Source organism: Xiphophorus couchianus, chromosome 14 (genome assembly GCF_001444195.1).
Source record: "Xiphophorus couchianus chromosome 14, X_couchianus-1.0, whole genome shotgun sequence".
NCBI classification, from domain to species: Eukaryota; Metazoa; Chordata; class Actinopteri; order Cyprinodontiformes; family Poeciliidae; genus Xiphophorus; species Xiphophorus couchianus.
This window is the reverse complement of record NC_040241.1, coordinates 9,417,639-9,440,755: the sequence shown is the minus strand read 5'-3', so window position 1 is coordinate 9,440,755 and position 23,117 is coordinate 9,417,639. Positions and strand designations below refer to the sequence as shown.

Here is a 23,117-nt window from a genome sequence, read left to right as displayed (position 1 = left end):
AGAATACTGATGAAAACGTTCTAATTAAACGGAAGAACATTCATACAAACTGACTTACAAATTAATTAAACATACTTTATACAGCTGTAAAGTACGACAAATTGGAATATACCTAACCTCCGTCTCTCTTTTGTTGTTAAAATGGTACAAGCGCATCCTTTTATATATATTTTTGCTCCTATCTCCAGAGTCAAATTTGTCAGGCACCGTTTACTTCTATGACATTTTTCAATGGTTACTTTAAAACTCCTCGATATGAGCAACAATGTTTGCAGCTGCGACACATGTATTGAATGTACAAGTTGAACGCATATGACGGTGAAACGAAATGTTTTCCAGCAGTTTCAAGGGAAGCCCGTCCCTGCAAGTCAAGGCGCGGGTAAAAATGAGCTCCCGCGCCACCAGTAGAGGGTTTACATGCTGAGCTCCTCCCTGAAAACAGCTACAGCCTCTTTAGAGAGGTCGGCTTTCCGCTATGTCGCGTTGACGCTGTAACTCAGGTATTTTCTAAACAAATACAGACAATTTGTTGTGGCTAGCAGGCTGCCTCGGGTTTCGCTGTACCTTATCCTCAAAGCAAATGGATGTTTTCAGCTAATACTTGTTGACTAAGGAGGTAAAAATTGCTGGCAGTAATTTGTCAAATGTAGACGTGTTGCAATTCTAGAGATGCTTGCTGAGAAATAATCTCCCCACAAGGCTTTCTGTATACATTAATTCATGTTTTGTCGTTAAACGTGTTGGTTTTACTCTCTTTATCGTGCTGCAGGAGCTCATGCTAATCAACAGAAGGTTCTTCAGCACTTCCTGAAGAAGGGGCAAATCCACACTGGAAAGCCCATTGAGATGCTCCCACTGCTGTAGCAGAAATATGGCACTAGAGCCTCCACCCTGAAGAACAAACATTTCCTGCTCATATATCAAGAGTCCACCTGGTCGACCCCTTTGACTCATCCAATCCAGTGTATTAGTTCCAGTGGAGAGATACCTGTAACACCTTATACCTCTGTGGTGAAAACCCTCACTGAGCTTGTTCAGTTTACTAAAGGTGGTGGCCGCTCGCTGTGTATAAATCCCATTCGCCACGTTTTTCCAGCTCCTTTAGGTGAAAAGTTGTGCAGATATGACCTCGGAGTGGGGCGAGAAGTCCACAGCGGACCTCATGAGCAGATACGTCTCTAAGGAAATGGGACAAGGGGTGCCCAAAGAGGGGTGGCGGATCTGTCTGGCGCACGAATTCAAGGAGAAGAGGAAGCCCTTTCAGGCCAAAGATGTCTCACTGTCCAATGTTATGGATCACATCGGCCTGGGAATCAGGTAAGACACAGAGATCATTTAAAATACAAAAACAAAACATGCTAAACCAGTGTTCAGAAGCTCTCCTAATAAGATGCCTACACAGTCTTGGTATAAAACTAGCAGCAATCCTTGCCATTTTGGTGTTTTCCTTTGTAATGGAGCGCCAGTGACATTTGCTCGGAAGAAATATTTCCAACTACGGAATCTAGGTCAGCTACAAGTCCAAAGATCAGAGTGTTTAGATGTTCTCTAAATAAATGCAAAGCCTCTCCTGCAGTAAAGGATCCTAATAATGTAATTTTAAAGTTACTTTCTGGATGTTGCATTTTGGTCCTGTTGAAAGAGAAGCTTTGGAGTCCTTGTATGATCCTTACAGTGACGTGCGGTCAGGGGAGGCAGGTGAGGCAGTGCCTCACCAGCCATCATGGAAAGAAAGAAAATATATAATCATAAAGTAATTTAAATTGTTATATTCATCCGGTGGTTTGTACTAAAAAATATTTATTTTTCATGTAGCTTCACCAATTTCGATTTTTATTTGTTCAAAATCGCTGAATTTTCTTATTTTCCCATTCAAATGCTTGGAAGCGATGCCGGTGAGGCAGCAGCGAGCTCTGCCTCACCTTGGATTGCGCAACCCCTGGCTCTGCGCTGGCTGCTAAGCGGAGAGAGCATGTTGCTGTACGGCGTCAATAAAATGGTTTAAACAAATTTAATATGTGAACTTATTTCCAATAATTTAGCTTATGTATATAATGTACAGTGCTTTTTGTCACCAACTGTGTTTGTGTAACGTGTTTCGTGTAATGAGCGATTATAAACGGCAGAGAACAGGTTCGAGGTGAGGCAGGCAGTTCTCTTGCCTCATGGCAGGGGGCGCTCAAGATCCCAGACGTTCGTCTTGTTCACTCCTCAACTGCCGAGTAAGTGACAGCGAGCTAGGCTAAACGATTCGGGAAGCAAGTCAAGTGCAGCGATAGATTATAATAGAGATAGTGATTTTTTTTCCTCTCGCTTATCCCGACTTTCGACATGGATGACTACATTACAACACTAAAAAAGTTTTCTCAAGTGGACTTTCAATCGAAGCAGGAGATAATAACCAAAGGAAGACCAACGCCGGAGCTGAAAGGTTTGTATGTGTAAGGATGCAGAAGTGAAACATAACCTGTAAACTGCTGTCAATCTATGCATCTATTTGCAAATCTGATTCTGATGACGTCAGTGCCTCACCAGCTATGAACCTCACCGCACGTCACTGGATCCTTATATATCAGATTACAAGAAACAGCAGTGGTCTCTTTTATTTCTTTAAGGAGACAGATCAACACAAAGCAATGCAAGTGAAAGGAAAATAAGTTATGCTTAATTTTCTAAAATGTTTGGAGTGCACTTATGTACAATCCCACCCCCCTCTTCTACTCAGATATCCTTAAATATAAGCCAGTGCAAATATTTGCCTTCAGACGTCACCTAATTAGTAAATAATGAGTATTTCATAGAACATCCATTAGTGAACAAACAGTATTTTAAGTTCTGATGATATGTGAAAAAAGTTCAGTGGGTATAAATAGATTTTCAGGGCGCTGCATAGATAAAAATACCCCAGTATGAATGCTCTCGATCGTCCAAAGTAAGCATATTCAACAGCTTTCGAGCAGCCCACCATGCAGCTGCTTTACTTGCTGCAATCAAATGTATGCTGAACATGTGACTCGAGCAAAGCTTCATGTTTTCATCAGCCATCTTCTCTATAAAATATGTCAGCGTTGTGCTTACAAACGTAATATGATGTACCGCAAGTCTGATGTACCGCTCCCTTACTTTGGGAGCGAACACAATGAAGTTGTTTCAGTTCTTTATTTGTGCTTCGCTGAGATCCTACGAGTTCCCTAAAAACCAGTTCATACGGTCACTTCGGACCACGTAGAAAGCGTACAGTGATGCTTGAAGAGTTCATACAGGGTGTGCCTCAGTCGGCCCTGTTGCCATGGCAGCTTTTGTTAATTATTGCAAAGATTTATGGCATCATAACTGGTGCGCTGAATAAACTTTGCTCAGAGAGCACACCGCCTCCAGCTCAGTGTTTCAGAATATCTAGACTTGCAGTCAATACTGTAGATTTTTTTTTTAAAGATATGATTACTGGGAGTTTTCAGCAAGTTGGCAGCCAAAGCAAAGCTCACCTGGGTTGGGTCTAAGGTTGGCACCGTGTTCACATATCTGGACTGGGTCGAGGACCATTGTTTGCATTTCAGCTGGGCCGCAAACAGCAGTGTCCTGACAATAGTCTGAGCCCGCAGTGGCTTCAAATGACACGCTTCGGTCGACTCCATTCATCTCGGCCTCAGTACAGCCTGAGCTTTCTTTATGCGGCGGTATTGTTCACAGCTGGTTGCTGATGTCAGATCTTCATTGTCAGCAGATTTGCCAAGCCTGGCTGAAGTCTTCATATTTGTTGAACTCCATCCATCCATTTTCTGTTCACCCTTGTCCCTAATGGGGTCGGGAGGGTTGCTGGTGCCCATCTCCAGCTACGTTCCGGGCGAGAGGCGGGGTACACCCTGGACAGGTCGCCAGTCTGTCGCAGGGCAACACAGAGACATACAGGACAAACAACCATGCACACACACACTCACACCTAGGGAGAATTTAGATAGACCAATTAACCTAACAGTCATGTTTTTGGACTGTGGGAGGAAGCCGGAGTACCCGGAGAGAACCCACGCATGCACAGGGAGAACATGCAAACTCCATGCAGAAAGACCCCGGCCGGGAATCGAACCCAGGACCTTCTTGCTGCAAGGCAACAGTGCTACCAACTGCGCCACTGTGCAGCCCATTTGTTGAACTCATTGAGAATTTTATCTTGAGTCGAAATGATGAGCATTTCTGTTCAGCCCCTCTTGTTTGATGCCCTAAAGTAAAATTCTGCAGAACAATTTGTCTTGAAAAGTTATGTAATCAGTGACCAGAAGCCACTTTTGTGTTATGTAATTTCAGTATAATTTCAGCTATTTTGTGAGGAACTTAGAGGCCTTAAAACAGACGTAAGCCTGTAGTAAAACTTGAAAGTTTATGTTCAGGTAGTTTCCTCCTTTCAATCGGACAGATGATGAGATGTTTTGTAAAAAAAAAAAAAAAAAAAAAAAAAAAAAAGAGGTCAAAAACAATTAGTCTTTAGATGTGCAAAGCTGTAAAAGACATGCCCTACGGCAAGAAGAGATGTGTTGTAAAAGTGTAATAAAGCTGCTAATCCTTTGTTGATCTTTCACAACAAAACACAAATGGGGAATTGTGTCGGCTGAAAAATGTAGGTTAAATGCATTGTGGGCTGTTAGTTTGGCACATCAGCAGTGCTGAGCGTATTTCCTGTATTAGAAAACCCCACTGTACAACAACAGACACAGCCTTATGCTGCTTTTCTTTTTTTTTGCATATTAACAGAAAATCCGTTGCGTTTCCATTCGGAGCTCGGAGCATAAACAGATTATTGACTCCGCTCCGGGCACTGCAAGCAGCTTGAACGGGTTTGTTACATTGCCTAATTAATATTTGACTGGGCAACCCCGCGTCACGCCTAGACACACACGTTTGCGAGCACACTATTAACAGCACTCAGATGAAGTAGACCTGAGACTGTGAGTGTGCTGACCTCGTTTTACAAGTCCATCCTTTGTGTAGTTGCACAATTCCCTCTATTTTCTCTCTCTCTCCCTGTGTGTGTGTCCTGCTTTGGCTGAGAGTGCTAAAGGCCTGGAAACTCCTGTAGCTCCAGAGAGCTGAGAAACAAGAACAAGCTGGGAGAAAATGTGTTTGTTTATTACCAGTTTGGGGCTTTTAAAAGCAAAATATACTGCTTTTGTTTAAACTACTCATGTTATTCACTTTTTTTATATTTCGACATGTTACGGTAGAAAAATTGTCAATTTAAGGAGGACGCTCTCTGTGGAGGGGTACGAATACTCGTCTGGAACAGTCAGAGCAGGGTAACCGGTCAGGCTCTGCCGTGGAGATGTTATCTCATGCAGCTGCAGTTATCTCTTTGCACTGGAAGACGGCGAGGTCATATAGCTGAGATAACACACAGCTGAGCCATAAACACTTATGTTTATGTGGAACACACATCTAGGCGCATCAAATTTGACTCTTTAACTTAAGACTCGTCTATTAGAGGTGTGTGAGAAACACATTATTAAGAATAATGTCCAGATAATCAGAATTGACATGCAATGTGTCAACGATGTGACTATGTAGGACAGCTAAACTAACTATATTATCAGAAACAATTTCTTCCTGGAGGCGTGGCCTCCAGGAAGAAAACTTTAAACGTTTGAAACTTTAAACGTTTGGCTGTGACGTATGTAATGCGCCAGCTTGATGCTATGAAGCTTGCCTGAAATTGCCTGCCCTGTAAACAAACATCCTTCACTGCAAAGAGAGACGGTGCAAATGTTAATGTCAATTCAGTATCTGGAAGCGTGGCTAACACGGACTAAACGGCTTTATTCACTTCCTTCACTAAAACTACTGACAGATTACAATCCTAAAACAGCAACAAAAATCATCATAATGGTTCACAACTTCACTTTCTGTTCATTGGTAGACCCGGTTGAAATTCTACCGGAGGAATCCACGTATATGGGAGAAACCTCAGACAGAGCTGTGAAGGGAGATGAGAATCGAGCTGAATTGTGTAGTAAGGCATTGACCATCTTATGGACCAACCCGCCGTTGTAATCTTGTTGACATGTCATAAAATTGTATAAAATGTTTAATTCATTGCCTTTCTTTCCCGGCATTGCGCCTCGAGCTTCTGACTGTTAACTGCAGACCATTCTACCTGCCCAGGGAGTTTACTGCTGTTAGCATCACTGCCGTATATGTGCCCCCCAGTGCTAACACTAAAGAGGCTATGAGTGTTCTCTACCGGACCGTCAGTGATTTGCAATCCTCACACACAGAGGGCGTTTTCATCATTGCTGGGGATTTTAACCAGGCCAACATGAAGACTGTTCTCCCTCACTTCAACCAATATGTGGATTTTCCAACCAGGGGAGTGAATACTCTAGACTTGGCCTACACCAACATCAAAGAAGCATTCAGAGCAGCCCCCCACCCCAACCTCGGTTCTTCAGACCACCTATCTGTTATGCTAATTCCTGCATACAAGCCCCTGCTGATCAGAAAAAAACCTACAGTGAAGCAGGTGAGAATGTGGACTGAGGGGGCCATGGAGGCACTTCAGGACTGTTTTGAGTGCTCTGACTGGGAGATGTTCAAGGCAGCAGCCACTTACAACGACCAGATCAACATCGATGAGTACGCCATGACGGTGTCAGCCTACATCAACAAGTGCACAGAGGACGTCAGCATCACTAAGAACATTATCACCCGGGCCAACCAAAAACCCTGGATGACTAAGGAGGTACGGAAAATGCTAAAAGCACGGAACTCAGCCTTCAAGTCCGGCGACAAGGAGGCACTGAGGACAGCGAGAGCCAACTTGAACCGTGCTATCAGGTTAGCAAAGCGGACCCACAGTCAGAAAATACAGGAGTTCTTCCACGACACCAGCAACACCAGAAGTATGGGGCAAGGCATAAAGGCGATCACAGATTACAATCCATCCTCCCCCCCAGTGGGTGAAATTGATGCTGACTTTCTAAATGGACTCAATAACTTCTTTGGGAGGTTCGAGGCACTGAACAGTACTCCGGCAAAGAAAACTGTTCCCCACCAGGAAGAGGAGGCACTCTGCCTGGACACAGCTGATGTGTTGAAGACCCTGAAAAGAGTCAACCCACGGAAGGCCCCAGGCCCCGACAACATACCTGGGCGGGTGTTCAGGGAATGCGCAGGTCAGCTGGCTGGTGTCCTAACAGACATTTTTAACACCTCACTGGACCAAGCCACAGTGCCAGCCTGTCTCAAAACTGCCTCCATCATTCCAGTGCCAAAGAAACCTCAAGTCACCTCTTTCAACGATTACCGGCCTGTGGCACTGACTCCCATCATGATGAAGTGCTTTGAAAGGCTGGTAAAAGAACACATCGTCTCCAGACTCCCCCCCCACATTCGACCCGTTCCAGTTTGCCTACCGCCGAAACCGCTCCACTGAGGACGCCATCTCCTCCGCCCTACACCTGAGCCTGGCTCACCTGGAGGAGAAGAACACTCATGTGCGGATGTTGTTCCTGGACTTCAGCTCAGCGTTCAACACAATCATCCCACAGCATCTGGCAGGAAAACTGGGACACCTGGGCTTCAGCACCCCCCTTCGCAACTGGCTGCTAGACTTCCTCACCGACAGACCTCAGTCAGTCCGGATCGGACAACACACCTCCGATGTCATCACCCTCAGCACAGGCTCCCCTCAGGGCTGCGTCCTGAGCCCTCTGCTGTTCACTCTGATGACACACGACTGCGTCCCCAGGTTCGCCACCAACCACATCGTGAAGTTCACGGACGACACAACGGTGGTGGGCCTCATCAGAGACGACAACAACCTGGACTACAGAGAGGAGGCGGAGCAGCTGGTGGACTGGTGCAGAGACAACAGCCTGATCCTGAACGTCGACAAGACGAAGGAGATGATTGTCGACTTCAGGAAGAACCGGCCCGGCCACGCTCCACTGCTCATCAACAGCTCGGCTGTGGAGGTGGTCAGCAGCACCAAATTCCTGGGGGTGCACATCACTAACGACCTCACCTGGACTGTGAACACCACGTCTCTGGCCAAGAGGGCACAGAAACGTTTGTATTTCCTGCGGAGGATGAGAAGAGCCCACCTGCCCCCGCCCATCCTCAAGACGTTCTACAGAAGCACCATAGAGAGCATTCTGACCAGCTGCCTCTCTGTGTGGTGCGGAAGCTGCAGCGCCTCCGACTGGAAGAACGTGAGGAGAGTGGTGCGGACAGCAGAAAGGATCATCGGGGCCCCCCTTCCCTCCATCCAGGACATTTCATCCCAGCGCTGCGTGTCCCGAGGCCGAAACATCATCAGTGACCCCTCACACCCCCACCATGGACTGTTCTCCCTGCTGCCCTCTGGAAAGAGGTTCCGCAGCATCCGGTGCAGGTCCACCAGGTTCCGAAACAGCTTTTTCCCACTTGCCATCAGACTGCTGAACTCTTAACTGGACTGCACTTAAAATCTGGTCTCCACTTTATACCTTGCACATGTACAGAGCTAAATAACTTCTATTTTACTGTCAGTCCTGCACTTTATATTCTATATTTATATTTATATTCATATTTTATACTGTATTTTATTTTATTCTGGAGTAACCTCACAACATTGAAAGCTCAAAACATTGTCCTGAGCCGTATGCAACGAAATTTCGTTCTGTATACACCCTGTGCATGCAAAATGACAATAAAGTCAGTATAAGTCTAAGTCTAAGTCCTCATTCTTCTAATAAATCGGCCAAAGAAGAATCAATTGACTCATCTTCCTCACTTAAAGTGAAAGTGCAAAGTTTTCACAACTTAACTTTCCTCTGCATGTTTTCCAGGTATCTCAAATGGTGGTACAAGAAGACTCAAGTGGAGAAGAAGGCTCCATTCATCGATATGTTTCGAGCTCTGCCTCTACGGCAAATATATGGTTAGTTTGATTCAGTTATAGAGAAGAATAGTTATTTCTTTTTGGTTTTTTCATAAGACAACTGCTATAGTAGATCACAAAGAAATGCTTTGCCTTCAGTAGAGATGAGTGCAGTAATAAAGGGAACAGTGTCTCTGATGAAGGCAGTATTGGTCTGGGAAAGAAAAAAAAAATGTAACAGTTCATGTTGGACTTTAAGGATTAAAATTGAATAAACACGTCTTTTATTGCAGTAGCTTAATCTCTAAATCTACACTTACTTTTAGTAGGTTTATTCAGTGGTTAAGGGTTATTTGTTTTATCAAAATAAAAGGTGCCACAATTGGTGTCATTCCTAACAAATCACAGGAGACAAATGTAAATCTACGTTTCTGTTGGCACAACACAGAGGTAAATTTCTTTGATGCACTCTAAAAAAGCAGAAAGACGATATATCTCACCATTTAATAAGTGTCAGTGGGCTTGGTTTAGGACATGGTTACTGGCCTAAATTTGTGAGGACGGTTGAGGAAATACAAAAATGTATTCAGAGCTCGGTGTTGGAGAACTGCAGCGTAGAGTGGATAACTACTATTTATCCAAAACCTTTTGGAAACATCTTCACCAGGGTTGCCAATAATAATAGGAGGTCAATAAATCATTAGACAAAACTCACTGAATTTGTTTTAGGCTTGACTGGAATTACTTTTTAGTTATTCTGCAGAGCTGGACTAAGCTTATGTAAATCTTCATGTTTTCATAGAGTTGGGATTAGCCAGGAGTGAGCTCATCCGTTCATCCTTTCTTTGACATCACTCTCCTCTTTCTGCTGGCATGTTCAGGTGCTCCTCTCGGCGGTATCGGAGGCGGCACCATTACGAGAGGTTGGAGGGGGGAGTTCTGCAGATGGCAACTAAACCCTGGGATGTACCACTACAAAACCGTCATAGCCAACCAGGTACCTCATAACCCAAAGGTCTTTTGCTTAGAGTTTGCTTTGTCATCATGATGGGGCGTCTGACTGGGAATGCGAGGTTAATGGGCCTCCTTTTGTAGTAGACTAGAATAAACACAGGACGATATGGTTTTTATGGAATAATAACAGTACAAGAAGCTCACACGCTGACGTAACAACAGACATGTTGCCCAACCTTGCCATCTTTACTTGTATAATGACTAATAAGAGTGATGGGCAGGGCTTGTGTAGCTTCCCACTATGACTGTTGGTGTTTATTAAGGCTGGAAATATTTCTCAACAGCTCAGTTTGACTTTCTTGTGAGTAAGGGAAAAGTGTGACAGCTTTCTTTCAGTCTTACCAGGAGTGAGCAGCAACCAGCCGGTGAGACACAGTGCACACTGTAGGCAGCCCACCCATACCAGGCGTGGGCTGCGTTCAGAAACGCCAAAGTCTACTCACAGTGTCACACTTTAAGTGAGACACTGTGAGTAGATTTATTTATTTTTTCCCAGCTGTATTGAGCATAGAGTCACTCCCTGTTTTCATGGAGTCCGCTTGCCAAATGAAGGTTGCTATACCTTTACAAATTCACATGTTTAGATAAACGTCCAGTTGTTGGTTGTAGAAACTAAAGGAATGCCACTAATCATCTTATGTAACATTGTAACACACTGAGGTAGCTAGTGGCAGCTATCTTGGCAGATATACTGATAATATTTCTTCTAATATCATCATGCTTGAGCTACACTGTGAACAACAGAGCGATAAAAATGTTCATATTGTTCCCTGTGGTGTACGGGTCAGATCTTTGCTGGAAAGCCAACCAATGATGCACATCGATGTTTGCAGTGGTGAATTGTCCTGCAGAAAAATTCTAAACATTTACCTATAATAGTTTGTTAAATTCCTTATAGAAGGAAAATCTTGATCAGAACTTTGTATTGACAAGTAAAAGGCTGTTCAGTGCGTCTGTGTGTTATATCTTTAGATCCGTTCAGACTGTGTAAAAAAAGATTTGTTGTTTAGTTAAAGTGCAATGAATCTAGACTAATTTGTAAATGCAATCACTGAGTCAGGTTTAATTTATTGTAAATTTGTTGCACACAGTTATTTAATGAGATGCCATCTTTATAGGCACAGTAATTATGGATTGAAAAACTTTTTCTAGGAATTTCCTAGATTCAGTTTTCAGGTAAGGGTGAGAAAAACTTGCTTCTTTCCCAATCACTATTGTTAGTATTTAAGAATCCGCTGGAGGCAGACTTGACTTCAGAAGTGTGTCTGTAAAGCTGATCATTACATCTTACTCGTCAGCATAGTTGAGCATCTTCTTCTCCTGTTGCAGTTCACTGTGTGTTTGCGCCGCGGAGGACAAACGGTTTACCAGCAGGTTCTGTCCGTGGAGCGTCCGCCCACGCTGCAAGGCTGGAACTGGGGCTACTGCGGAGAGTACGCCTTCTATCACGCCTTGTACCCCCGCGCCTGGACCGTGTACCAGCTGCCGGGTCAGAACGTCACCCTCACCTGTCGGCAGATATCACCCGTCATCCCTCATGACTACCAGGTCGGTGACGTTTCTCTGACTGCACTCAGCCATAAAAATGCGTCTGTTACACAAATTCTGACAAGATCTTTCTGGGAATATGAAGGTGTGTAATAATTCCCTCAGTTGTTGATGCCCCCACTGTTAATACTGTATGTTCTTCTTTACTCAGTGGGAAAGCACTTAGTCTTTTCATATTAACAATTTACTATTATACAAGGTTGGCACACATATTGAGAGATTCCCCTTTGGTCAGATATTTTGGATCGATTTTCTGTTTTAGACGCAATTACAACATGAAGTCCACCAGATTATCCTGGTATTTTAAAGATATCATAAAGCCGTGAACCATATAAAGGCTCCCAGAGCCTCTGGAAGAGAAAAAGGCTCCAATGAGTTGGCGTGAGAGATAATTGAAACATTTAAGACTGAGGATGTAAGCAAGTTCAGACAAGCAGCACATTTCTCACAGTCATTTCTTTACTTATGAAATTCAATGGCCATCTGCCTCACTTGGAGTTCTTTTGTTTTTCCCATTTTGAAGAATGGCCATCAGAAATGGCCCTCAACGTAACAGGACGTTAGACTACAGGACACCGATTAAAAGGTTTTATTTATTTATTCATTTGCAAAAAAATGAACAGATCCCTGTTAGCATATTTTTTCTAACACATAACTGTGAATTTATTGTGGAATTTATAAGTTTCCACAAACTTTGTCAAAAATATTAAGTGACTGTTAGCAGTGGTAATTGGCATTATTTTTACTTCTACTGCACTGCTCTGTCAGCCTTAACTTGATGTCAAATTATAGTTTGTGATCGATACAGCCAGTAAAAAAAAAAAAAAAGAAGTCATATTTAGTCATATTTTCTGTAAGTGCAAATGTCACAAAATTCTGAGGAAATATTTCTAAATAATAAAAAAATCACAAAAACAATAGTGAAATCCTGGACTGAATTACTGTGGCTCTGGTTATTTTGACAAAGCCAGTTTGTACTTAACAGAGGATGTTCTACCCTTCACCTTGAATACATTAGCTTAGATTAAACATTGAAATCCTTTATATCCCTCAGTAACAGCTGAGTTTATTTGAAGGCTTTTAACACATCTTCATCTACGTTGTTGATAAAAATATTTGGCGCTCTAACAACTTCAGCCCAAACTTGTCATAAATCTCCTCCATGACCTTTACCCTCTGAGGTGAAAATCACTCTGTCAGGTTTATTAATACCATGTCCATGGTATGAGAGCTTACAGAATCTTGATCCGATTAAAGTGAGAGGCTTTGCCAGACAGTCAACACATCATTTTTATACCCAGAACAAAGAATCATAAACACACGAGAGACAGTCTGGCTCCTTTTTGCAGCTGTGGAAAACAATAGCTAACCTTGGGTGTGGCGCACAGACAGAAAGAAAAGGAAAAACATAATATAACCATCAGATTAATAAAGTTGTAAAATATCAGTCTGAAATTACATTTTCCACCACACCAAAAACAGATTTATAGTTCTAAAGCTTTTTTGTACACAAGAGTTTTTTTTTTTCTGTAAGTTTTTTTTTATGTCTGAAGAAACCTGTTGAGTATCGTTGCTTCTCCTCAGGACTCGAGTCTCCCAGCGGCAGTATTTGTGTGGGACATAGAGAACAAGAATGACTACGCTCTGGATGTCTCCATCATGTTTACAATGGTCAACGGGTCGGGACACAAGGACGACAAGAGCGGCGGCCACTGGAATGAGCCGTTCCACCTGGAGAAGGACGGGGAGGCGGTGTCCGGAGTCCTGCTGCACCACTGCACCGCAGCGAACCCCTACACCCTGTGCATCGCAGCGCGAGAGCAGGTTCATGTCATTTATGTTGTCAGAAGCGAGAAATAAATTAATCGCACAATGAATTAAAACGAGCTCAATAATTTCCATTTGCATGATTTATTGTTTTCATCCTTTCTTTCTCTTTTTTTCTACCAAAACCTGGATGACAAAAGTCTTCATTCTGGTGCTTTGGTCTCATCTAGCCCTTTTTATGAAGGATAATTTTGTTTGCAGAAACTTCATAATTCATTTAATTCGCTGTTTCTGGTATTCTGTTTAATTACTTTCGATATTTAAAATGTCTTCCAGTTTCAGTGATCTTTGAGAAAGTGTTGTTGCATTATTATGCCCTTACCATTACATTAGTTGAAAATGGTCTTAAAACAACAATATTCTCATTTACCCCTATAATCTCTGAGACAATTTATCGTCCAGAAAAATGTATCGTCACAGGTGTATTTTGATAAAAGTAACTGCACCATGGCTAGTCAGCATCTTTATAGTTTTTCTACTAAATATCAATTTCTAAGAGATTAAACTGTGGGTTTTTAACTTCAAAAGGCTGACAGGGAGGTGAGCCATCAGACGGCCTTCAGTCCAAAAGGAACCTGCAGCGGTCTGTGGAGCGACTTGATCACTGACGGACGACTGGACTCCCCCACAGGTTAATCTGCTAGATGATCATCTGAAACATGTAAATGGGAACCAAACCAAACTACAGTATTTTTAATGCAGAAAAAACTGAGAATTAAAAAAAAAGGCAGTTTTCATGTGAAAACTGCCCAGAACAACTATGTGACATTTAATCACCCCCTAAACGTACCTAGGTGAACATCAGCCGATATGTAACGCCAAGATTATACATTCAATTTCAACAATTCATATTTTACAGACTATAATAAGCAAATCTCACTTTTATATTCTTTTATCTACTTTTCTATTTAAATTCAAAATCAATTCTTTATTATTAGATGAGATGAGAGACGGTGTTTGGATTGTTCTTTGGACAGATGAGACCAAAGCCAAGATTGCCGCCACTCTTGTCACAGCCACAGCTGGAATGACTTCTTACCAAGCATGGAGGAGTTATGATTTTGGCACATTGCAATCTTTGATTCAACCAGAAACTCCTCTCTACACCAAAGCAGTTATCGTTTCCAATAGTACTTCAACAAGTCATGGAAACACAGGGAGTGATTAATCTGATAAAGAAAAGTTATTTTGTACACTTGAAATTAAGTCATTTTAGAACCTCATAAAGAACAGATCTTTTTTTTTTTATTATGCTGTGATGCAAAAATACCTTGAATTGAAAGAGTCTTTTAAATTTTTTAAATACGCCCAATAGAGATAGATTCAATATTACGGTTGTAATTTCTTCTGACCCAAATCTGGATATATGAAGGTATCAAAGGTCAGATGATCATCTTCATCTCAATGAAAGGAGCTGAATTAGACAGAGATGCTGTTTAATGTCTGATTCACCTTCATCACTTGTTGATCTGTGCAGGGTCCAGCCCACCAACCCAGAAGGGAGAGAAGGTAGCAGCTGCGTTGGCGGTGAGCTGCTCGGTGCCGGCTCATAAGCTCAACAGCCTGGAGTTCTGCCTGGCCTGGGACATGCCCAGAATCACCTTCGGGTCCAGGGAGAGGGAACACGTCAGGTGATTCTTACATCGCGTTAGTCACAGTTCAGGGATCTAAAATTGTGGTTGTAAGGAAAAATAATAATTTCCATCACCAGGATTTAACATTTAGTCTTCTTAAATTAGTTAGATTTTTTTTTTATCCTTTTAAGATATACAGTTGTAAGAACTTGATACTTGCTGAAACATGTAATACTGCACTTATTTTACCTATTTATTTGGTTTGGCTGTTGAGCTTCAACGTCACATACACAAAGCATACCTCCTCCCTTGTTTGCTTTGCCGTTGTTCTCAGGTTACAGTGCAAGAAGAGCCTACTAGTCCTGCCTTAATTTGCATACCCATGGTTTAGATCAGGGTGGTATTTCTCATTACTTATTCACCTCACATCCCACCAGAGCCAGTCACTTTTCTTTTAAGCGCAATACATGAAGAAAAAGGGCAAAAAAAAAAACAAGCATTTTTTTTTTGAGAAATAATAGAAATAATCTCTAACCCTGACTTATGTTGGACTTCTTTATTAAACAAAGTGTTTTTTTTTTTTTTTTTCTACAGGAGATATGCTCGTTACTTTGGGGATAAAGGGGATGCATCTCCGTCCCTCAGCCATTATGCACTGACACACTACAAACAATGGGAGAAATCCATTGAGGAGTGGCAGAGACCCATATTACGGGACAGGTACTTTAGTTTCAGAAGATCAAATTAAAATACTGAAAAGTTAAATTAGCTCAACACCTTAGTGAAAAAGGCAAAACTTTTATATTTTGTATAAGTGACATATTTCAAGTTTATTTCTGTTCACCACCACCGAAAGATGATAAATGGATGGATTTTTATTTTTTTGATAAGAAAAACCAATAGCGAAAACCAGCTGACAAAAACCAATAGTTCAGTTTCTTAGTAAATTAGAACATCATAAAAAAACCAAAGAAAAAAATACTTTTAATACAGAAATGTGTTGTTAAGCCTTGTTCATCTTTCTTTTCATTATACTTTTTCCTTGCTCTCAACTTTTCTATAAAATCTGTGGATACATCAGTATGTGAAAAAACAGTTTTTCTTTTTTATTTTATTTTATTTTTTTAGAAATGACCTTTTGTGGCTTTTTACCCATTTGATGGAAGGTGTCAGAGACTGCTTGCTGGATAATCTGTCCCATGATTATGAAGGTCCAAACATGATCGGTACTTAACGGAAATTAGATTTTTGTCAATCTGATGTACCATTCAGAAGATTAGTTATGGGTTTTCATTAGCTGTACCCCACGATTATCAAAATAAACAGAAAAATACTTGAAATGTATCATTGTGTGAATAATAGATCTACAAATTTTGTATTTTAAACTGAAAGAAAAAAGAAATGGTAAAGCCAAGGCATTTCCGTTTTCTGTCTTTTTTTTTTTTTGCTGGCTGCTGTTTTGTGATCTTGCATAAGAACCTTCAGTTTTTTTTTGTTTGTTTGGGAATTACGTTTCTTCCATGTGTCCCAGTTCTCTTCCGCCTTGGTACAAGTCCGCTCTGTTTAACGAGCTGTACTTCGTGGCGGACGGAGGAACCGTGTGGACGGAGCTTTCGGAGGACGTTGATGTCAGCGGCGGCGTGCGCAGTGAGGACGGCGGTCTGCCAGCTCAGCCTGCTCTCGTCAAGGAGTACGGCCGATTTGCTTACCTAGAAGGTAGGCAAAAGGAGAATCATTAGTTGGTTAAAATACACAAATATTCACTGTTTTGTTGTTTTATTTTAAATCGGATAAAACATTCAGACAACAGCGATGACTTTCAGATTGAATAAAATGTTGCCCTGTTTTCCAGGTCAAGAATACAGAATGTATAACACGTACGACGTGCACTTCTATGCCTCCTTCGCACTTATCATGCTGTGGCCCAAGCTAGCCTTGAGTGTGCAATATGATATTGGTGAGCGAAATCTTAGTGCCCTTTCTGTAACCCGACTGTTCATCAACGATCCCTGCTAGACCAGTTTTACGCCATCAATCTCCACCGATCGTGAAAGCGTGCTCCATCTTTTAACCTATCAATCTGCCCTCAGCTGGCACCGTGGTTCAGCAGGATCCAACAGAGAGGCTGCATCTGATGAACGGCCGTTACTCTCCTGTCAAGACAAAAAACGTGGTGCCTCATGACATAGGAGACCCAGGTAGGGGAGAGACCATCCAGATAATAACCTCACTGTGAGAGCATCCCAGTGGATTACTGCTGTTGTTTACGACTAAATTACGGAATTAAACCTGACTGATGCCTTGGTCTTTACAACTAGCTGTCTTTATAAGGCTCTTATCTGCTTGACTTTTGTATATATTTTTGATTATGCAACACATTTGTCTTCCAAGATGATGAGCCTTGGCAGAGGTTAAACGCTTACCTCATCCACGACACTGCAGACTGGAAGGACCTGAACCTGAAGTTTGTCCTGCAGGTCTACAGGGACTTTCATCTGACCCAGGACAGTCAGTACCTGCAGGACATGTGGCCCATCTGCCAGGTTTAACTCTCTTTTGTGTGTGTGTGTGTGTGTTTTTTAAAAATTATTATTATTCATTGTTTAATCAATGTTTATTTAAAAATGTCCATCCACGTTTTCACTAGGTATGGGCCAGTATCGGATTGTTGCTGTGTAATAACCCTAAAATGTATAAAATATGAAATGAAACTACAGTCTATAACATGATCTAGTAGCTTTTAGCAGCCTGCTTATTGGCAGAGAAATCTTTTGTCACTTCTACAGTTTACCTGCCTTCTCCACAAAAGGACTTCAAACTGTCAGAAGATATAAGGAAACATTTTTCAGGTTTGAAACTGTAACCTTTCAAAAACCTTGATCCGGGTAACTGAACCTGAACAAACCATTCTCCTTCGGCACTTAATGAATAGTTCTGTGAAATGTTTACAGAAGGATGGAAACTTAAAAGGATCTTATGCAAATGGTTGAGTAAAGTTCTCACAAATCAATGTGACAAGCTAACGTACCAAACTGTTAACAGAGTTGCTGCACTTACAGCACGACACCTCATGAAGAGGTGAACTTTTGCACCAGGAATAAACATGGATTATTTCACTCAACAATAATCTGTGCTTTAAACTCATCCAACTTCCATACCAAACCATATTATGAGGCTATTTTAACGTACCTGCTTTGGTTCTCTGAGGATTAATGATACATAATGCATCGTTTAGGCTGTGATGGAGTCTGAGTTGAAGTTTGACCAGGATGGAGACGGCCTGATAGAAAACTCGGGATATGCAGATCAGACGTATGATGGCTGGACTGTGACTGGAGCGAGGTGAGGCCCGGGGTCACCTCAAACGGGGTCGGCTGAAGTGAAGCAGTTTTCCTAATAGGTGTTCTGGAGGCCTTACAACTGCAGCTGATTTACAAGTTTGCCGATGTTTGGTCTCTTTGTGTCCTGCAGTGCGTACTGTGGTGGGATGTGGCTGGCGTCCCTGTGTGTGATGTGTAAAATGGCCAGACTGGTGGACAGTGAAGAGGCTTACCAGCGTTACAAGGACCTCCTGGAGAGAGGCAGTGCAGCCTTTGATAAACTCTTATGGAACGGTACGCTCCAACATTTATCTGTCATGTTGACATGGATTGAGGGTTTCAGATTTGATCGTTGAGGTAGAACATCTTCAGATCTACGGAGTGATGAAGTTAAGCATACTTCAAATGACTAGTTAGCATTAAGTGCAGCTTGTATAATTCTTTTTTCTCCCTTTGATGTTTAGGAAAGTATTACAATTATGACAGCAGCGGGAGGGCGCTTTCTAACAGCGTCATGTCTGACCAGTGTGCCGGACACTGGTTCCTCAGAGCATCTGGGCTGGAAGAAGAAGCCTATCAGGTGAGTTAAACATCCTACCAGCCATACTGTTGTTTTTAAATGTGTTTCCACCAATGTGTTTTTATATGCCTTTTAAAGTATCTCATTAGAAAAGGGTAATGGAAACTGCAAAATTCAAAATTACTTCCTGAAATTTGCAAAAAAACTTTGTGCTCTCTTAAGGTGTTTTATTGGCATTTCCAAGACGGAGAGAAGATGGAAACATATTTGCCAAATTAATTCTGACAGCGGACACTTCCATCCAGATGTGATGGTCTTAAATTTTTCAGTACAGATTTCCAGTACGGAAATATGTGTCTATTTTTATTTGCAAAACAGCTCAAGCTCTGTATGGTTGAGTGGAGAGCATCTGTAAACATCGATTTTTGTGTTTGGCCACCAATTAGATTTAGGTCTGGATCACTATGCTTTGATTCAGATCATTTCATTGTACAGTAACTCTGGCTGTATCTTTAAGGTCAAAAACCTCAGCACAAGTCTCTTTTACAGCCTCTGGAATTAGCTTCATCCATCATCTCCCTTGAACTCTGAGCAGTTTCCAGGGATATGAATGTTATCCTGGAACATTCATATCCCTGGATATGCAAAGTGGTGCATGACTTTTGTAAAAGTAGCCACACAGCCACACAGCCAATGCTTTCCAATTCGTTTTTATATGAATGTTGCCTTAAAATCTCGTTCTTTTTTTTGTTCCAGGCATTTCCCAAAGAAAAGATCCGGCGCGCACTGAAATCTGTCTTTGATTTGAATGTAATGAGCTTCTCTGAAGGCCACATGGGCGCCGTTAATGGCATGCGTCCTGAGGGAGTGCCCGACCGCTCCAGTGTCCAGTCAGATGAGGTCTGGATCGGAGTTGTGTACGGGCTGGCAGCTACTATGATTCATGAGGTGAGTGGAAGTTTTAATGTAGTAGTTTTTTGTTGTTTTTTTTAAAAGTGGGACACAGTCAGGTTAATTATATCAACGTTATTTTCTTTTCTTCAGGGTCTACTTCAAATATGAAAGTCTTAGCTGAATTTGTAAAGTGTTTGATAAAGTTTGATGCCTTTGAGGTCAATAAAAAACATCTGTTTCTCAACACTTTTTCTGATGTTCTTTGAAGACCAGTTGTTTCATTTCAGAATGATGTCCCAGAAACCTAAAACGAGTCTCTTTGTGATTATAAGCAGCAAATCAAATAAATCTAACTTTTTCTTTTTCAGTTTAACACACTTTTTTCTTTGCCACATGTCACATCAAGTCCACTGAATTAAGTTTTTTTTACACTGTTTTTATTTCAACTTTAGATCTCACCGTAGCTCTATAAGAGATTGTTATGACCATCTTGTAACTTATAACTTTTGGAGATTATAAAACTTGAATGCTAGTTTTAACAATGTAAACAATAATACTTTCACCTTAGTGGTAACTTTATTTAAGAAGCTCTCCTTAAGTTATGTGTATTTGATAAACAGGAATTTCTCTCTTCATACCAATGAAGGCAGCAGAGCCTTTACCCCTGATATTCAAGGGTTTATTTTAGGCCCAGTATTGTTTTCATTGTATAAGTTGCCTGTCAACTTGTATATGTAAAAAAAATTATAATATGAAGTCTTTATTGGGATGGCTAAATTAAATCAACTAATTGATGAATATTTTTAAAGTTCTCCATTTAAGAAATCGGATTGTTCAAAGCTCAGTTTGTTGTTTAATGAGCTTGATTCAGATTTTTAAAAACTGACAAATGTCTTGGTTTTGTTACCAAAACTACAGTTTTTCAGTTAGACCTCCTAGCCAAAGTAAAACCATGTTCTTCCAGTTTTATGAAAGGGAAAATAAAGTGAAACACGGCGGTGGCAGGATCATGCTTTTCTTTACAAGGGACAGGGGTGGCTGTTGAGTTTATGGGGGAGATAACTGGAGCTAAATATAGAACAATATTACCAAATAATATTTGTTTTTGTCACATTTTTAACAAGATAATTCAGTACAACTTTGTGGTAGTGTTTAGGCAACATGGACATTAATGTTTTTTGTTTCTCAGGGTATGTTGGAGGAAGGTATGCGGACTGCAGAGGGTTGCTACCGAACAGTATGGGAGCAGCTGGGAATGGCCTTCCAGACTCCTGAAGCTTACTGCGAGAGGAGCATCTACCGCTCTCTGGCCTACATGAGGCCTCTTAGTGTTTGGGCCATGCAGCTCGCTCTGGACAGGTCCCAGAGGGACAACCCTGTTCGAGCTAAAACCGGAGACACCGACGAGATCGAAACCTGATGTATTACCTACAATAGAAACACAAAACGGCGATTCTCAACTAAATTAACTGGGAATCCCTTTCTCTTTAGCTTGATTGGTTCAATGGTTCATTGTCTAAATCAGACACTGTTGTAATTAAACAATCGTATGCTAAAGGACTTTTCTGATGGCACTGCAAGTTGTCTTACACTTTGTGTGGTCGGGCATTTCCAAAACCAAGTCTCCATGTAATGCAAGTTAACAATGCCATCTTTTGTTTCAGCAACATGTTGTCACATTGTGCACATGTACATATGCAAGCACTACATTAGATAATATGCCAATAGTATTTGCACATTTGCAACATGTCTGTATGTATTGTCAACTTTTGTTCTTACTCCAGTCCAGTTAAAATGCTGTTAAGCAGTGAAATGTGTGACGAGTGGTATTTAAATGTATGGAAAACAATATTACCTTTTATTAATTATTAAATAGAATTGAGTGCCTTTGAGCACTACATATATGTATACTGTTTAAGCATTCAGTATACATATGTTGCAGCAACTTGTTGTTTTTTTTCTAAATGATAGTCATGACAATCACTAAGAATAAAGGACTGAAATTTAACACGTTTTTTTTTATTTTTATGAATTTATACATGCAAGTACCAGGCAACAAGGTGGTTTGAGCTGCTAACTTTCTCAGATATTTAATCCTTTAAACATAGCAATCTTAAGTTATGTTACATTATTATACTGGCCATAAACTGAACTTTGTCAGATATGCACATCCTGCAACAGCAATAAGATATACAGATGCTGGAGGAAAGTCCAAATCATCCTGCCTTTAGGGATGGAGAAAAGGAAGATTAGGGGACAAACAAAGTGATTTCACAGTTCTGAGTTCAATCCCAGGCGTGGAAATACTATGCTGCAATAGAACATTTCCTGAACAATAATTGAGGGAAATGATTTGTCAGTTCTTTCAAAAACATTTTTAACTGGATTTTGAAAATGAAAAGTCAACTTTAAATTACATATATGTAAGTTGAAAATACTGCATTCCTTTTTCCTGACAAAAAAACAACTTCCCTTTTAAAAATTGACAGAATAAAATGTTTGTATTGCAGTGATGCATTCAAATCAATAAATTGTATCATTATCATATCTAACGCTTATATTTATTATTCATAGCATAGTCTTAGCTCAATGTATACAATTTTCTGGAAAGTTGGGAATTTTCCTAACCCAAGATTGCGAAATAAAATAATCCAAGCGCCTAAACTAATGCCATATATGGAAGTCGCGGTGAACACACCTGGCTCATTACCGAGGCAGGTAGACCAGACAGCGCCTGAACTAAACGACACGTAGAATGCTTCTTTACCACTGATATCATGGTAGAGGTATGTTGTCAATAATCAAATTAATGTCTTTGTTTTTATTTGCATTTGGCTGTAAACGTTATGTTACCAGACCAACAAGTAATATTTACTTAATGAGTTTACATGAAATGGTTTGCTCCTGTGTCGGCGCACTTATTGGCGTGTTTCGTAGCAGTCAAAACCACAGCGATAACCATGCGGCTTGGAAAAATATATTTATTAAAAAAAACCCAACCCTGATTTTCAAAAAAGAAAAGGAAGAACAAAAAGACAAGAGGATGTCAATTTGTAACCCAGTTAGAGGTGAGTCCTTTTGTGTGATTAATTTGTTGGTTTAGCTTGCTTAGTAACGGACTAGTGTTAACCGCAGTGAAGTTAGTTTCAAGTTGGATATTCGATATTCGAGCTCCGGGGAGTAAGCGGCGTTTAGCTCAAGGTTGATCCGATTTATGAACGTTACTGTCGGCCAGCGGTTCTCTATCGCTCCCGGCCGCAGCGCCCGAAGGTTCACTTAGGGACTATCAACAAATTACCGAACCAAACATTCCTATCAAAGAAATGTTAATAAATGCCTTGAATTGTAACCAACTAACTAATTGTCATTGCTAATTCATGCTTTTACATGAGCCAAAATAGCATCTATAAAATTTTAAAGTCATATACAATATTTTCAATAATTTTAATATTAAATAATATAATGTTTTCTTCAATAGCTTCCAGGTCATGTGACCTAATGACTCTAAACCACTTTGAAACAATTACAATAGTCTCTATAGATGAGGCACAGACATTTGATTTCCATTTTTA

The 23,117-nt window shown here is 41.0% G+C and overlaps 1 protein-coding gene across 4 annotated transcripts; it reads left to right on the top strand.

Annotated features, from left to right (window-relative positions):
• Nucleotides 1–394: 394 nt before the first annotated feature.
• gba2 (glucosidase, beta (bile acid) 2) lies at nt 395–21,961 on the top strand. Of its 4 annotated transcripts, XM_028038356.1 has the most exons (19): nt 439–616; nt 770–1,011; nt 1,097–1,317; nt 8,817–8,908; nt 9,730–9,845; nt 11,192–11,410; nt 12,995–13,234; nt 13,766–13,868; nt 14,715–14,868; nt 15,406–15,531; nt 16,343–16,527; nt 16,664–16,768; nt 16,902–17,009; nt 17,203–17,354; nt 18,047–18,153; nt 18,283–18,425; nt 18,596–18,711; nt 19,408–19,599; nt 20,735–20,965. In XM_028038356.1, the coding sequence occupies exons 3-19, from the start codon at nt 1,124–1,126 to the stop codon at nt 20,963–20,965; spliced, it is 2,583 nt and encodes an 860-aa protein (XP_027894157.1). In that variant the 5' UTR covers nt 439–616; nt 770–1,011; nt 1,097–1,123. The 4 variants fall into 4 exon arrangements, with proteins under 4 accessions (XP_027894156.1, XP_027894157.1, XP_027894155.1 ...); XM_028038355.1 differs by having other exon boundaries at nt 395–500; nt 770–1,317; XM_028038354.1 differs by having other exon boundaries at nt 770–1,317.
• The last annotated feature ends 1,156 nt before the right edge of the window (nt 21,962–23,117 follow it).

Coding starts and splice junctions, on each gene's coding strand:
- gba2 (XM_028038357.1), top strand. CDS start 1,124: ATGACCTCGGAGTGGGGCGAGAAGTCCACAGCGGACCTCATGAGCAGA. Junction 15,532..16,342: donor AGACCCATATTACGGGACAG/GTACTTTAGTTT, acceptor CATGTGTCCCAG/TTCTCTTCCGCCTTGGTACA. Junction 18,712..19,407: donor TGGAAGAAGAAGCCTATCAG/GTGAGTTAAACA, acceptor TTTTTGTTCCAG/GCATTTCCCAAAGAAAAGAT.